Source organism: Tenrec ecaudatus, chromosome 12, assembly GCF_050624435.1.
Source record: "Tenrec ecaudatus isolate mTenEca1 chromosome 12, mTenEca1.hap1, whole genome shotgun sequence".
NCBI classification, from domain to species: domain Eukaryota; kingdom Metazoa; phylum Chordata; class Mammalia; order Afrosoricida; family Tenrecidae; genus Tenrec; species Tenrec ecaudatus.
In genome coordinates, this window is record NC_134541.1 from 24,162,328 (window position 1) to 24,179,114 (window position 16,787).

Here is a 16,787-nt window from a genome sequence, read left to right on the forward strand (position 1 = left end):
CCCCGTCTCTCTTGCTCCCTGGTGATTGGATTAGCGTGCTGCTGCTGTAGGTGGTTCTCTGCCTCAACCTAGGTTCTGTACCATCTGTGGGACCAGCCTACCCTTGGATCATGAATCCTGTCGCTAGAGCTTGAGGCTCTTTCAAGACCTGCTTCGCCAAGCTGCTTGTGCGTACATCACTTGAGCTTGAGGCTGGGGGATCCTGTCGCCTTACATTGCTTGAGTCAGATATCCCATCGGGCCTGATTTGCTAAGTTCCCAAACTACTGACTGTTGCTGACCACCACCCTACCCCTGCGGTTTGCTTCCTGCAGGCAGACTCTGCCTGCTTTGACCAGGAAGGACTCTGCTGTCTGCTTCCTTGACCTTGGACCCATCAGCCAACGTGAGTTGAGGACTTCTAGTAACTTAACTGTTCCATGAAAGTGAATTGAACTGAGTCCTCTTTACTGCTGTGTAGACTAAATAGCTGTTACATTCCTTCTCGCTGTATAAACCTATCTATCTATCTATCTATCTATCTATCTATCTATCTATCTATCTATCTATCTATATCAACCTAAAGTGTCCTGGTTGTGTTTCTTTGGAGAACCCTGCCTAACATAACTTCCCAACAGAATCTCTTTTAAGAAATCCTCTTTCTTCTTCCACAATCAGATTGTAGAATTCAAAAGTGTAGCTTGTGGATTCTAAACTGTGCTAAGAAGGCTGAACAATACAAGGTTTGTGGCTGAGCTGAGGATGACTCAGCAGGAGGCAGGAGGTTGAGGACACAACCCAGACAAGATCGGGTCCATATATACTGATCCCCTACTATGGCTTCATAAGCACTGCACACTCCTATTGCAGTGGTTATGCAATGGACTGTGACCCTTAAGGTCAGCAGTTCAAAACCACCAGCAGCTCCCCGGGAGAAAGACAGGGGTTTCTACTCCCTTAAAGAGTTAATAGTCTCAGAAACTCACGATCAGCCCTGTCCTATAGGGCCACTATGAGTTGGCATCAACTCGATGGCAGTGAGTTGAGATGGAGTTTGGTATTGTTATTAGGTGTTCACAGGTGGATTCCAATGCATAGCAACGGACTGAAGCACTGCCGGTCTGCACCACCTTCACACTCCGTCTTCCTGGATGTGAGCCCACTGTCGCAGCCGCTGAGTCCAGCTGTCTCTTGAGGGCCTTCCGTAGTTTGCTGGCCACCTACTTTACCATGCATGAGGTCCTTTTCCGGGAATCGATCCTTCCTCCTAACATGCCCAAAGTTCTTGAGATGAAGTCTCACCTCCTCACATCTGAGGGGCATCTGAACTGTTTTTTTGTGGGAAACGGAATGATTTCTCCCAAGTAGTCTCCCCCAAATATATGTTAGACTTAGGACACTGCTCACAACTAATGGTAAATGATTGTAAGTTACCTCCCTGAAGGCATTCAGTTGCCAGACTACTGTCTGGTCCCACCACAGGTAGAGACTGCTCCCTGCTAAGGACAATGGGCTACTTCTCCCTAAAGGCTTGAGGCCATCTATTTGGTCCCTGTGGGTGGGGTTTACACCCTGCTGGTAATGGTTTCTATGGAGATCCAGATAACAGGTCAAACCTGCTCAGTGACATCCAAAGTTAGACTGCCATCCTGAATCTAGGATCCGGCCCACTTGTCACATGTGTGCCCCCAATCCCTCCCCTTCCTATTATGTGTGTTTATCCCTAGATTGTCCCCCTCTCATTTCTGTATAACCTATAGCACAACCCTTTCCTGTGACGTATGTCTTTACCTGTAATTAGTGGTCTTGCACGCCCCCCAAAGATATATAAGCCTTGGTTAGCAATACAGATCTTCCTTGGTCTCTTATGGGCTCCCCCTTCCTCTCCCATCCTCACTCCCCTGATCCCTTTCCCCTTGTCCTCCTTCTCCTCCCCCTCTCTCCTGCCCTCACGTGGACCACCAAGCGGGGCTCAGGTGAGCATGCTACCATGAAAGGTGTCTGCCTCCATTATTTCAATCTCTCCATCTCTCATGCTCTTTACTGTAATCTTTATATGTATCTTAACCATACAATTGCGCCTGTCGAACCCGCGATTAGTTGTGTGGGAAGATGAGGTTGTCTCCTCCTGTAGAGACTGACAGTCTCAGGAACCCTAGGGAGCAATTGTATTCTGTCCAATAGGGTTGCTCGGTGACAGTTATCTTTTTCCCCCCTCGGTCCATTATGTCGTTTGATATCTTGATGGCTGCTTCCCTGGGCATTGACGTAGATCCAAATACAATGAACTGCCTGACAACTTCATTCTTTTCCCTGTTTATCCCGGTGTTGTTGATTGATCCAGCTGTTGGGATTTTTTGCTCCGTGTTACACTTAGCTGACTTGCTAAAGGACTTGGTTCGTGGAAGGCTGCCGTCTACAGTGGGAACCTTAACTCTGTTTCGAGTCTTGACATAATTTCAGGTGCCATCTGAGTTCTTTATGTTACTCCCCCAGAAGAAACACATCTGTCTTGGAAGAAGTAAAGCCAGAATGCTCCTTAGTAGCCAGGATGGCGAGCCTTCTTCTTGCTTCTATGGACATGTTATCAGCAGGGACCAGTCCCTGAAAAAGCAACTGTTATGCTTGGTCAAGAGTCAGCAAAACTGAAGACACAGCTTGTCACAGTGACTGCATCAGTGGGCACAAACAACAAGTAGGCACCATCCTGGTGCAGGACTGGGTAGTGTTTCATTTTGTTGAATAGACAGATGGGGGCTCTAAGCTGAAGCCAACTTAAGGGCACCGGACCACAACCGAGACTGTGTTTGTGTCTGGAGACTCTCTCCCTTGGCACAATGTGGAGGTGTGATCCATACTAAAGTCTGGGGTCTTCTTCAGGAAATGCCTCATTTGCTTCCACAAGCCAAGTCGTGGCATCTACAGGTGAGGGTGACTCGGGGGCTTTTCTCCAATTCCGATGCCTCGCCCTTCTTTGAGCAGCCCAGCTTCTTGGATTCTTTGCTTAACGCACAGCTGGATACGGAGAGAGGAAAGTTACAACCCTAACCCACCCCTTTCCTGGTTTTAACCCCTCATGAATCCTTTGTCCTGTCTGAGCGCTGGCCCCCTGGTCTGTGTCTGTGTACAGGTTCTGCATGAGCACAGTGAGGTCTTTTGGAATCGCTAGTCCTCATACATCCTCCATCGTTTGTTATGACCCACACAGTTGGGTGTCTTTGCACAGTCAATAACACAGATGAGCATGTCTTGCTTTCTTTTTGTGATCTCTTTTTGACCAAGATCCATCTGACACCCTTGGCTTCATGTCCTCTTCTGGATCTTGCTGGGGTTTCTGGCAGCCCCATCAGGTGGCACAGGCGTTAAAGGCTTGTTTGCTTGGCGGTGCAAACCCACCAGCTGCTCTGCAGGAGTCAAAGGTGGTCAGCTGTTTCCATGAAGGTTGCATAGAATCCCCTGGGGCAGTTCTACTCGGTCCTATAGGGTCTCCCTGCGAGTCAAGACAGCACTGGTTGTTATTGTTGTCTAAATATTACTATAATCTGCATCCCCCACCCCCAAGAAATTCTAAGTTTATTTCTGCAAGTGCTTGATGGAAGGAAACAGTGGGACTTGCTGTTTGTCCAAGAACTGTCCTTGGTGATAGCAGACCACGAACACACGGGAAGAGGAGGGAGGAGGCTAAAGCCATGGCTTCCCATCGCCAGCTGCGTAACAATGCATCTCGGAAGGCATTTCTGTCATGCCCAGGGTAAATGGGTCTGCTTCCTGTGAATTATCTACTAGCCGGCAGCTCCATCCATCTGCTCATTAACTCAATGAACAACAACAACAACAAAAACCAAATGAGTCTTCTGGTGTCTAGGCCCTGGGGGGCACAACTACATAACTTGCCAATGACTCTTGATTAAGACTGATCAAAGGGCTCATTGTTCAATAATTAGAAATCATGGCTCCTTCCTCTAGGCTCGGGGCTCATAAACAACAGTTGGATGAGTTTTTTCATTTGGGTCCAACTAAAGACCTAGACGGATCCATTTCCTCCTAATTGACACCCACCTCAGCGGGGGAAAGCAGAAGGAGGCTGAGTGTTTTGGTTCTGGGAGATTGATTGGCTCCCATGTTTTCAGCAGGAGAGAAGCAAGGGAACAGAAGTTAACTGGAAGCAAACCCATGGCTGGAGATATGACAGAGGTCTGAGAGGTGGAGCCATCAGCACCAGGTCCAGCATGGAAGCCCTTGTTTGCGCCTTGAAGCTCCTGCTGCAGTGACTGATGAGAAAGGGCCACGTGGACAGGGGCCAGCCTTGGAGACCATGTTGGGGCTGACCACCCAGGAGAGGGTGGAAGCTAATATCCCGTTACTATCTTCCTATCCAGTACTGCCATAACAGAAATAGCACAAGGGTGTGGCATTCAAGGACAGACATGTATGTGCACACAACCCAGTGCCATCACGTCCACTCTGAGTTCGAGCAACCCTGGGGCCAGAACAGAACGGCTTCATAGGGCTTCTGAGACTGTAAATCTTCCCAGGAGCAGACAGCCTCCTCTTTCTCCCATGGAGTGGCCGGTGGGCTTGAATCTCCAACGTTGTGATTAGCAGCCTAACTCATTAGCCACCTGCCACCAGGGCTCCTTTCACAGGTTGGAAGGCCAGAAATCTGCGCTCAGGTCGCAGGCTCCAGAGGATGGAAGGTCCTGTCAGCCCTGGGGGCAGGTCTCTGTCTCTTTCAGTTTCCCTCCCGAGGGCCCTAGGCAGTCTCCATCTGGCCCATTTGCACTTCTTTGCTTCTGTGCTCAATCTCCTTTTATATCACAAAAGTGATGGGTTTAAGCACAGAGCTAAGCCACAAAGACCATGTCTACATCCTACTTGGGTGGCTAACAAATGGGGTCTGAGAAAGCTTCTGAGTGGCCATCTGAGGTTCGTCTATTGGTCTCTCCCCGTGTGGAGAGAAGAAGAGTGAAGGAGACCAGAGACTCGGGGCAATAACTAGTCCAGAGGATGAAAGGAACCCGGAAACCTCAGCCTCCACAACGCTGAGACCAGAGGAACTAGATGGTGCCCAGCTCCACCACTGACTGCTCTAGAAGGAATCGCAATAGAAGATCGTGGCGGGATTAGGAGAAAGATGTAGAACAAGAAGCATTTTAAACACCAGGCTCACTGGTTGGATAGAAACAGGCGGAACTTTGGGGACTACGGCACTTAGTCACCTTCAAATATGGAACCGGATTCACCCCCATGGCTCAACTTTCAGCCAACACTCGACAGATGTATCCAGCAAACAATAAAGCCAGGGAAGAGTGTACTCCTTAGAACCATTAGAGATCAAAAGGGCAGGATTTGCCAAAGGGGAAAGCTCTGAAGGCAGGGAAGGCTGGGGTGGGGTGGGGTGGAGGTGGGGCACTGGAACAGGAAACGCAGGGAGGAAATGGAGAGGTTGTTACTTGAGGGAATGGCAACCAATGACCTGAAACAAAACAGATGGGAACCGTCAACTGGAAAACGGATTCACTCAAATCACAATCAAAATTCAAACAGAGAATGATGGTTTTAAGACTTACCTTCACTTAATATGACCTCATTAACCTAACACACAAAACCTTCCCAAATGGATTGTTTCCACGGGTGTAAGGGGTAGGATTTTCAACATGTATTTTTTGGAGGGAACCCAACTCAAGCCACAAAAGCAATCAAGAAGTTCATCCAGAGTCCCAGGTGATTCCTTCATTGAACTGTTCAATAAATATTTATTGAGAACCTACTAAGGGTTGGCCCTCTACTAGGCACCGGAATCAGCCCTCTAGCAGATTACGGGCCAGTTGGGGTAGGGGGTGGGGAAGCTGGTTCATTCTGGTAGACAGTCCCAAGTCCAGAGAAGGCATGGGTACCCAGGCGGGAGAGCAGGATCCAGGCAGACCCTTGCCCTGAGAGCTGAGAGCAGAAGGAGTTCTCATCCTGAGTCTCTGGAAGTGTGCTGCACATCTGAAGACGCAGCATCCCACACGCAGCTGGGGCCTCCACTCCACACTGGCAGCTCTTTCTCTTGGTGCTCAGTCTGCCGTGTACTGGACGTTAGCCCCCAAGAGCAGGAAGTCCTAAGAAAGATAAAACAGGACAGGATGGCAAAGAGCATTCTCTACAAAGATGCATTGGAAACTTAAAAGGGAGCCCCATTCTTGGGGGGGAAACGCGCTGCCAGCAAGCAGGTCAGTGCATAAATCCAGAGCGTGCCTCAGTCCCCAAGGTCCCCATAAAGCACAGCTTTTGCCAGCTACCTTGGCCAAGGCAGCGATTTATCTGTCATTTCCCAAGCTGCTGCTTCCTGGAAGGCCTCATAAATGTCCTTGTGTCACCTAAATTTTCTCTCCTTGGTGAATAACATAAAACCGTGAGCTTCTGGAGTTTATGCTCCTGCCTCCTGCTAAGTTTCCATCACCCCGAAGGGCTGGAATTCTGAATTCAGGCCAAGCCTAAGTCATTCCCGTGGGCGGTCAGGCACAGGGACAGAATTGACCTCAAAATCCTAATGAATGTGAGAGCAGAGAATACATCTCCCAGGCTCTTCCCAGGTCCCACGGTGCTTCGAGCTTTCAACTTGTTCTCCACGAGAGCCCAGAGAGGTTGAACCACAACCCATTTTATAGAGGAGAAAACTAAGGTCAACAGAGTAAATTTTTGCTCAACTTTTACTTTGATCTCTGGCCTGTCTGATCCTACTTGTAGCAGTCAATGGTTGTTGGGTTTTATCATGGATTGAACTGTCTCCCCAAGAAATAAGTTGTGGTCCTAACCCCTGATACTGGTGACAGGTGACTTTGTTTGGAAATAGTCTTTGAAGAGGTCATCAGTTAACCTAAGGCCATGCTGGAGGAAGGTAGGTCCTAATCCAGTACAAAGTGGTGTCCTTTTATAAAAGAGGAGAAGAGACACGGAGAGATATAAAGAGGGAAGGCCGTGACAGAGAGTGGAGTGATGTATCTACAAGCCAAGGAGTGCCAAGGGTAGCCAGCCATCACCAGAAGCAAGAAGAAGACCGATTCTCTCTCTCTCTCTCCCTCTGAGTCCCCAGAAGAAATCAACATGGCCAGCATCCTGGCTTCAAACTTTTAGCCTTCAGAGCTGTGAGACAATCCAGTTCCTTTAAACCACCTCCGACATGGCACTCTGTGATAGCAGCCCCAGGAGACTAGGACAGGATTGATTATCTCTGGGCTCCAACAGGTTCTGGTCACTGTTTCAATGTCCCACCCACTGCCCGGCACTCAATCCTCTTTCATCGTTATTGTTTATTATGGATGCGGACCATGTACCAGCAAAATGCATCATCTCTTTCCGGGCTCACAGCCCTCCAACAATCACCCACCTCAAAAGATAACCTGAACCGGGGCACAGATGGGCTACAAAGGAGAGAAGACTCAGGCATCATCCTTGGTAATGAAACCGTGACATGAATTGTGGTTCATTCTCTGGAAGGGGCCGTGCCCAGCTGCTCAGCACTGTTGGGGAGGAGAGTAAGTTGCAGCAAGGGAACAAGTCTGAGGAATGATGCTAAGTGTGAGTTTTGTTTTGTTGAAGGAAAGAAAGAAAACAGGTCTCAGCAACTACACAAACAAAACAACCATGCAAAAATATTTCCTTTACAATGCTAGACAAAGAAAGAAAGAAAGAGATAAAGGAAGAAAAGGAGCTGTAGCAGGAAGCATACCAATGCATAGACCATGGTCGTGGTGAGGTCTAGGCTTATGAATAATTTCGAAAATATCAGTCATGAGGCTTTGCCACCTGTGTAGGCCGGGAGTGCATGCCAGGAATACACTTATAACAAAGCCCTCCCACCTAACGTTTGAAACGAAATATTCAAAATCTTACACGTGGCTTTTAGACTCTGACTGATTGTCAAGTCCAGGACTTACAGGATTTTGAAAATGAGTAGGTCATGAAGCATCTTCAGGCCACCTATCGTGGGGGGTGGCAGGCAGTGTTGTGTCACGTACTTCCTGCCTCAGTAGAGGTGCCTGCTGTGCTGAAGGACACCAGACGGCTTGGTGACAGGTAGCAGTGCCTGGGAGCATCTCTGTCCCAGCCTAGGTTTCTCCAACTGCAGCGTTGGCGGAGTGTCCCCCTCCCCCAAATAATGACCTTCAAACATGGCATGCTAACCCCCACCCCAATTCTCAGAGCACTCCCCCCAGCCCACTGACCTTGTGGGTCTCCAGAACAAGGTCATAGAGTTTAGTTCGCTTTAGCAGAGGGAGGGGGAACCCTTCCCCCAGCTTTTCTGGAAGTTGAGAGAGATGTGTTAATTAGCAACAAATACAGACTTTTTTCTTTTTTTAACAGAGTTTGCTCTTTGCCAGAAGCTCACATTCCTCATCCCTTCTCACAGAAAGCTGTGAAGTCAGTCGGGCTGTTCTGGGCTGTTCTTCCCACGTTATAGAAAGGACATTGAGGCAGCGTGGCCAGGGGAGTTGTCCTAGGTCACACAGTTAGAAAATAGCAGAGCTGGGATTTGAACCTAGGAACACTGGGCCTGAGTACTCAGACATAAACTCTACGGAGGAAGGAACAGGTAGTGCACATGTGATAAGGAGGTCGGAGCATGCCCTTTCTGACCCCCAACCCTGTTTCCTGTATAGTCTAATGAAAAGAGGACTTGTGGAAACTGGGCTTATGTTTTATTTTTTTTTAACAAGGGGGTTGGACGGGGAAATATGAATTAAGAGGTGGGCTGTCTTGTGACCTCATTGCTTATTTGTCCCTAGTTGTTCACTTGTCTTTCAAGGAGGTAGTGGTGGGGCACTCCCGAAGCCTACCTTCTCCTGCATCAGGAGGTACCTTGTTCTTCAAGAGCCTCCCTAACCCTCAATGGAACCCAAGGGGATATGAAGCTGACTTCAGTGCTCCCACCTCACGGAAGCTCAGAGATGACCCCGGATGGTCCCCTGGCTGGTACAAAACCCCTGCTTTTATTCAGGCCCAATTCTCTTTCCTCCAAAGGACAGTGTCCGCTCTTACCGTTGACCTTGGGGTAGAGGTTGTTGAGAATGTAGTAGTTAATGAGCGCCTCCAACAGCTCCACCTAATGGAGAACAGGAGGGGCACACGGTGACCAAAGGCGGCTTCTGGTCTCCACTCCACCCCACCACATGCACACGGGGACAGGGTGGTTCATTTTCATTCCCGGCCCATTTCCCCCATGACTTTTTGGGAGCATCCTTCAGAGGTCATAACGTGGCTAAAGACTTGAAAAGTGCAAACTTCAGCTCAATACCTACAACCAAACTCTTTGCCCATTCCATTTTCTATCGGGAGTCCATCGCAATTGCTTGGTAAAGACCTCAAATTAACGAATACCTCCCCAAACTGAACTCACTGCCACCGAGTGGATGCGGACTCACAGCATCACTGTAAGGCAGGAGAGACTGTCCCCTGTAAGTTTCCAACATGGTCACTGTTACAGGAGAAGAAAGCCCCGTCTTTCTCCCTCAGAGCCGGCTGGTGGTTTTGAACTGCTGACCTTGTGGGTCACAGCCGAACGCATGACCACTATGCCCCCCAGGGCTCTAATTAATACCTAGGCACTTGATAAATAAAAACAAAACTCACATTGAATACTCCAAATTTGGATTCCTTCAGTTCCAGTTTTACCCTACAATGAAACAGAGAAGATTCAGAGGTTCAATCATTACCCTGGCCATAAGCCTCAGCGATCCAGAGTCCCCAGAAAGGAGGAGGGACATAGGGCCAAGAGTAGTGTGGGGTGGGGGTGAGAAAGATGACCAAGTGAATTAAAACGATGATCCAATCATAGGGGGCAGTCTGCTGGGAGTGAGGGGTGGAAGCGGGGGTGGGTGTAAAAGGGCTCACTCAATCTTCATCTATCATTTCCAGAAGGCAATAACTGAGATCTAAAATTTATAGTTTTTTGTAAGTGATTTTACATAAATATATTATCAAACATTAATGGAAAACATACAAATAGCAGAAGACGAGCTAGATAACTGGAACCTCCTAAAAACTAGACACTTCATGTACATCCACAGATTTCACCCAAAAAGAAAAAAGAGAACTCCCTGGATCAGGGAAAACAAAGCAATGACCCATTGGACAAAGGACTAGTATCTAAAACATACAGAAAACCTCAAGACAAAAACAATCCCATTTAAAAATGGGCAGAGGCCACGAACAGACACTTCACGAAAGAAGATGGCCAGTAAGCACATGAGACGACACACACACCCCATCATTAGCCATTCGAGAGATGCAAATCAAAACAATAATGAGTATCAAGTTACCCCAGCGTGAACAGCAAAGTTACAGCCAAAAAGAAACGAGCAGGGTTAGGAGACACATGGAAGAAGTGGTATAAGTGATGTTAGTTACACTGTGGGGATTGTAATCAGAGAGACAAATTATATATATATATATATATATATATAATTATATATATTTCACCCAACTGGGGTGAAATTTAAGTTTACTTCCCATTCCCAAATGGTGGGTCTCCAACATTGTCAGCAAGATCCCCTCCCACAAACCTCCCCCACCCCAAACTGCCGAAAATGGGAGTCCAGGTGCGACCCCTCTGCTGGGAGCAGGATGACTCACTTTCCTGGCATCAGGAACCCAGTGATCTTGCTGGTGTTGAAGCTTAGCACGGCAGACACATTGGTGACCTGGAAAGATCGGGAGAGGGAACCAGGTCTGAGTACTGGACGAATCATGGGCGGGAAGGATATCTATGAGGACCAGCTGTCTCTTCTCAACCATCAGCTCAGTGAGTGGAAACAGAAAACGTGGTCCCTAAACCGTAGACGACCAGGAGGCTTAGTGCAGGTACTCAATAAATGCTTGAACTTAGATTCAAACACTTCACTTAAAATTGCTGAGTAGATTAGCAGTTGAACTTTGAACAGACGACCCATCTCCCATCCTCAGCGATCGCCAAAGATCCTTTCTTAGCTATCTTAGAGTCAACCTTAGTAGTTGTAATAATAATACTAGTTTGTTATCATTAAAGTACACTAACAGCAACTGTCAGTAATGATAACAACATATCAAACTGCAGACATCGCATAGGAGCAGTGACCCTGCCAGAGATTTGATTTATTCAGTATCCAATCTGAAACAAGCAAGCGAAGTTCTCCACCCAGTGAGCAGGACGGCAAGGACTAGGAATTCCTTCCCTGTTAGACAGGGCGTGTGAGGAACTAAGGCAGCACTCAATATTACACGCAGGGGGAATTTGCTACAAAGAATGTGTGCTCCATGAGCTGGAAGAGCTGAGCAGCCAAGAGCGAGGCAGAGGGACATTCAGAAATGAGCAGAGGTGAGAGGCTGCTTCCACACCAGGACTGGAGGGACACAGAGAAGATTCGGGGTTATGGGACCCCAGTGAATGGATTTATCTGGTGGAAGCTGGAGCTCAGGAGGAACCCACCATGGACAGAGATTCTGCCCAAGGGAAAGCTCTCTTCTTCCCCACCTGCTGGCAGCCGGGTCCATTAGCTGACCTAGTTGAAAGCAGAGCGTAAGGAGGCCTGGGAAATGTAGTTTTGGGAGTGAGGTGGGGTTCAGATTTAGATAGCAAGCCCTCCTTCCTCCCCCTCCACCATGCTTACAAAGTGACTCCAGTAACTGCTGACCCAAAGATGGGCGGAGGCAGGTGTGGTAATCTGCTTGAAGGCCCGAGGGAGCGGTTCTGCTGTGGGCACGTGGGGCTGCCATGAGGCAGCATTTGCTCAATGGCAACTGACAGCAACACACGTCAGTACAATAAATAAATGAAGGGCTGATCCTACACTAAGAGAGACCCACAGCTATTGGGTTGGCTCTGACCCATGTGTGTCAGAGTATGACTCAATTCCGGAAGGTCTTCAATGGCCGTGAGCTCAAGGAGGAGCCCCTGGGCGTGACTTCTAGCTGACAGGTTGGTGCTTGAGACCCATGCAGAAGTATATCAGGCCTGGGGGCCTATTTCTGCAAGGTCACGGCCTTGAACACCCTATGGTGTAGGTCTCCTCTGCACCGATGGATGGGCCACCACGAGTCAGAACGGATTCAATGGCAACTAACAATGACAATCTTGGGGAGATGGATTGCTAGGGCTTTCTTCCGTGTGCCACTAGGTGGGTTTGAGCTGCCAACCTTTGAGTTAGTAGTTGAGTACAAACTGTTTGTGCCAGCCGGCAGAGCAAGCATGCCAAGGATCCACATACCATCTTCTCTAGAATGGCCCAGACTCAACCCTAAGGTAGAAATGACAAGGGGCTCACAGATGAAAGGAGATGGGGACATTGAGGGTCCTGTCTGAGGAAGTGATGAGGCATTCGCTAGAATTCCAGCTGCTAGACAGGCAGTGAAGTAAAAGCATGCCGGGAGGGGAGCAGTGTTTGCAAAGGCCTGAACCTTACCGCACCAAGCCGGAAGACAGACTCCCTGCGGGCGTCGGGCAGAAGCACAAAGGCCTCAATCTCCATCAGGGGCGTCAAGGACAGGTTCCCAGGGCTGATGGTCAGCAATGGCGGGGAGACCACTGTTCCCTGGAGCTCCAAGTTCATGTTGGGGTACAGCCTGGCTATCTGGGGGGCAGAAATGAGAGATGCTGTCAAGAGGAGGAAATCCACGGGTCTGCGAGGAAAGCCTCCACAGGGGCAGATGGAACCCGGGATGATTTGATGATGCTCCGTGCTCCTGTCGTGTAATATCCGCGACGTCTTTCCATGACACCGTGGGCATCATCTCCTTCGTGGCTGCATCGTATTCCGTGGGTGGCTACTATGATCAGTCTATCTGGGATAGTGGGTTCTGGCGTGTTGGCTGCTACCCACAAGGTCAGTAGTTCAAACCCACCAGCTTCTCTGTAGGAGAAAAATGGGGTTTATTGCTCCCAAAAAGAGTTACAGGAAAACCTAGGAGCAGTTCCACTTTGTCCCACAGGGTCACTATGAGTCAAACTTGACTTGATGGCAGTAGGGCTTGGGGGTTATGGGAATTTAGCTGTCTGTAAGGCTTTGCCAGGACAGTGACCACTGCTTGGGTATCCTATGGCCATTCTGTCTGGGGGGGGGGGGCTATTCTTCTTAAAACTTACTACCATCCAGTCAATTCTGACCCACAGTGACCCTATAGAACAGGGTAGAACTTCCCTATGGCTTTCTGAGTCCATAACTCTTTACAGGAGCAGAACACCTCATCTTTCTTCCAAAGAGCGGCTGGTGGTTTCAAACTACTGACCTTGGGTTTGCAACCCAAGGCCACCAGGGCTCAGGAGAACTATTCCTAGAGGTGGACTTTCTGAGTCAGAGGGTGAGGATGTGTTTAAGCCTTCTGCCAATGATGGCCAAGCTGCCTTTCAGAAAGTCTTTTCACCCTCCCCTTCCCAGCACAGTGAATGAGGGCGAATGTGTCCCCACACCCTCGCCACACTCAACCCACTGTGCCAGCTAGGCCAGGAGCAGTGTTTCTGAGAGAGGAAACAACTAGATCCCACCATCCCCAAAGTGCTAGCCAGTTGGCTTGGTTAACTCGAGGTGAGCCCAGCACTTACTATGGGGGAGCACTGTTCCTTTTTTGGGGTGGAATAGGGGAGACTAGATGAAGGAATAATATTCCTACAGGCCATTTGGTTATGCCTATGTAGAATCCACATCTAGAAGGGAGGTGCTTTGGTGGTATAGGGGTTAGACATTGGGCTACTAGGTGGCAAGTCAGAGGTTCAAAACCCCCAGATGCTCCTTGGCGGGGGGGGGGGCAGTTCTACTCTGACTTACAGGGTTGCTGTGAGTTAGTACTGACTCGGTGGCAGCAAGCTTGGGCTGGCATACTATGATGCAGGCAGGAAAGGGGAGAAAGAATGCCCTTTGATCTCTGGGTAAAAGCGATGCCAAAGCCAGGATGTGGCCAAGGGGACTCTTGGGCTATCGTTGATACTATGATGACAGTTGGGGCTGTGAATGGGATGCTAGGGAAAGCAAGGGCCTGAGGGGCTCCTTGTAGAAGGACGGGACCCAGACATTGCAAGGACTGAAGTTCAAATCCCACCGCATAATTCCCGTCATTCATTCCTGAGCCCGCTGAAGGCTCAGGGAAGACTCCGACCTCCTGAGGGACTTGGAAGGTGGGTAAGGGGGCGGTGGCTGGCAGTGAGGATTCAGTGAGATGATGGATCTGGAGCACTTAGCCCAGCAATGCCAGAGCTGCAGAGTTTTGTTCTTGTTTCACCTTGACAAGGGTGATGTGACCCAAGAGTGGGGACCAACTAGTCATGGTAAATCTGTGTGATGACTTAGTGGCTGTTTTGAAGAGCAAGAATGTTACTGTGAGGACGATGGCATACCCATCCAAGCCAGGGTGGTTTCAGTTGCCTGATAAGCACGTGAAAGTTGGATACCGACAAAGGAAGCCTGCAGGGGAATCCATACTTTTGAACGACGGTGCTGGTAAAGAATCTTGAACCTACCCTGGTCTGCCCAAAGAACGACCAGCTCAGTCTTGGAAGAAGTACAGCCAGAAGGTTCTTTGGAGGAATGGAGGGCAAGACTCTGTCTCATGTCCTTGGGACCTGCTTATCAGGAGAGACCAGTCCCTGGGGACAGACATCATGTTTGGCCAAGTGGAGGGGCGTGGAGATGAGGAAGGCCTTGGGGGTGGATTGACACGGTGACTGTAACCATGGTCTCAGACAGAACAGTTGTGAGGCTGATTGTCTAGAGGGTTACTGGGAGTCAGGACCTAGCAACAGTAACAACATGGAGATCAAAAGAGTGAGGAAGCACTTAGCTATACACGTGGATTGAACCCCCACGTATCGCCCACACCTCCCAAAATCTACTGCCATCGAGTGGGTTGCGACTCATAGTGACTCTGTAGGGCAGAGAAGAATTTCCCCCAGCGTTCCTTAGGCTGTCCATCTTAACCGGAGCAGAACCCCTCATCTTTATCCAGTTGAGCAGCTGGCAGGTTCGAACTGCTGACCTCGTGGCACCGAACAAACTGTGCCACCAAGGCCTCATCTGTCAGATCTTACGAGGTAAAATGGCTGGTGCAAAACGGCCTGCACTTCCTGCCTCATCAGTGTGCCAGACGGGAGGAAGCGCGGGCAACAGTTGCTGTGTGCACCACACAGCCTCACCAGCAGGGTGCACAAGATCTTTGGGATCCGGATGGTTAGGGCGCTGGAGTGGGAGGGAGGGAGACTTTTCCCTTCATAACCTTTTGTATCTTGTACCAGGAGGCTTTACTGCCCGTGTAAAAAATGACCATGTTTAAAGAGCCAAGGACAGTGCCTGGCCTCCAGTCAGCCAGGTATACGTGTTATTGATTGGGCTACATTCTGTGGAACACGTTGGCAGCCCTTGAGCTTGGCAGATGCCACCTGTGCCCCCACAAGATGCCTATGGTGCTCGGGTGCCTACTGTTGGAGCTTTGAAGACACGGGCCTCCAAGCTGATAGCACAGTATCTTCCCTGGAGTCTCTCGGGCAGCTAAGAGGGGCATGGAGGTTTTAAGGAGGCTCGGTGAGGTTCATCAGGCTCAGCCTGCACCCATCAAGGGCAGAGGGAAGGCTTACCCGGGGGATGAAGGGTCGGAAGGACTTGGTGGTCAGTCGGATTCGAGAGTCCGGCGGGACCTGCAGCAGAGGCACAAAGGTGTTTTAGGGGGTGGAAGGTCGAAGGCAGGAAGTGGAGAATACTGGAGACCAGCTTCCTAACTGCCTGGGGTCCCCATGAGTGAAGAGAGGCGCACTTGCATTTTCCAGGAACACACGAGTCCCCGGGGACCTGGCAGCTCTGCTAGGGGGTGTTAGGTGACATCTGGGCCTCACCCTGCAGTCGCACAGACCAGGTTTGGTCTATGTGTGATCACAGGTCGGTTCGTTCACCAATCGGAACTGGCAATGTGTCCTTGAGGATCATAAAAACCCCACCTACTGTGAGGGCTCAATGAGCTGGTCTGTTCAAGGCATGTAGCCCAAGGCCTCGCGCACAGCACCTGCTAATATAGGACATTAGTTCTCATCTCACCCCTACAAGAGGGGAGCGGACCTGTGGCGCAAGTGTGATGGGTGTGTCAACGTCATCATAGAAGTGGAAGGCTTGTGGATGCGGGGAGACAATAGGAAGGACATGAAGTCATTCCATTCGCCCACCCGATGGTCCCCAACAGATCACTGGGGTGGAACTAGACCAGCCATGTAGGAACACACCATTTCCCCCACCAGCCTGGATCATCCACTAGGCCTCCACTGTCCCAGTGAGCGACAGAAACCATTTCCTGAAACCCAGAAACACAGAGGATTAGCCAAGATTCAATCCCCTACCAAATTCAGTCTCTCTCATACCAAGTGCCTTGAGAGACAGTTGTTAGAGAGCAGAGTGCCAGGAAGCGCCCCTGTCTCTTGTTCCAAGATGGCATTCCCAAGTCATGTACCTTTTCACTTTGGCTACAAGGAAACCCCCAAACAAGATCAATGTATGGACCTTCAGAATTATGTTTTACTTGCCACTTGGTCTTTAATTCCTGTTTTATGTAACTGTGCATTTGTGAGGACATCTATGATCCTGCCTCATTCATAAAAATCTTCCCTACCTCCTGACTCCTAGCTTCCTTGGTTATTATGAGGGAGATAGAAGTTTGTTTTTGAGCTTCCTAGTAGCCAAAGTGAAGGGGGAAATCAAGCTAACTTTATTTTTCCTGAATCTACCTCCCCCCGATCCCTCGGTCATCCGTTACTATTTGTACTGATGCCAGTGGGGTGAGAAGGAAAGGGCAGGGTGCATTGTCGCCCCAGTGCAATC

General features: G+C 49.5%; 1 protein-coding gene across 1 annotated transcript in view; it reads right to left on the reverse strand.

The window, feature by feature from the left end:
• Positions 1–5,756: 5,756 nt before the first annotated feature.
• Positions 5,757–16,787, reverse strand: part of LOC142422378 (lipopolysaccharide-binding protein-like) — a 28,838-nt gene continuing 17,807 nt past the window's right edge. Inside the window, exons 9-15 of the mRNA XM_075527772.1 lie at positions 15,560–15,619; positions 12,402–12,569; positions 10,597–10,664; positions 9,595–9,637; positions 9,004–9,067; positions 8,190–8,266; positions 5,757–6,083 (exon numbers count right to left, since the gene is read on the reverse strand). Coding sequence (XP_075383887.1) covers positions 6,039–6,083; positions 8,190–8,266; positions 9,004–9,067; positions 9,595–9,637; positions 10,597–10,664; positions 12,402–12,569; positions 15,560–15,619 — 525 coding nt within the window. The 3' untranslated portion in view covers positions 5,757–6,038. The remainder of the gene's footprint in view (positions 6,084–8,189; positions 8,267–9,003; positions 9,068–9,594; positions 9,638–10,596; positions 10,665–12,401; positions 12,570–15,559; positions 15,620–16,787) is intronic.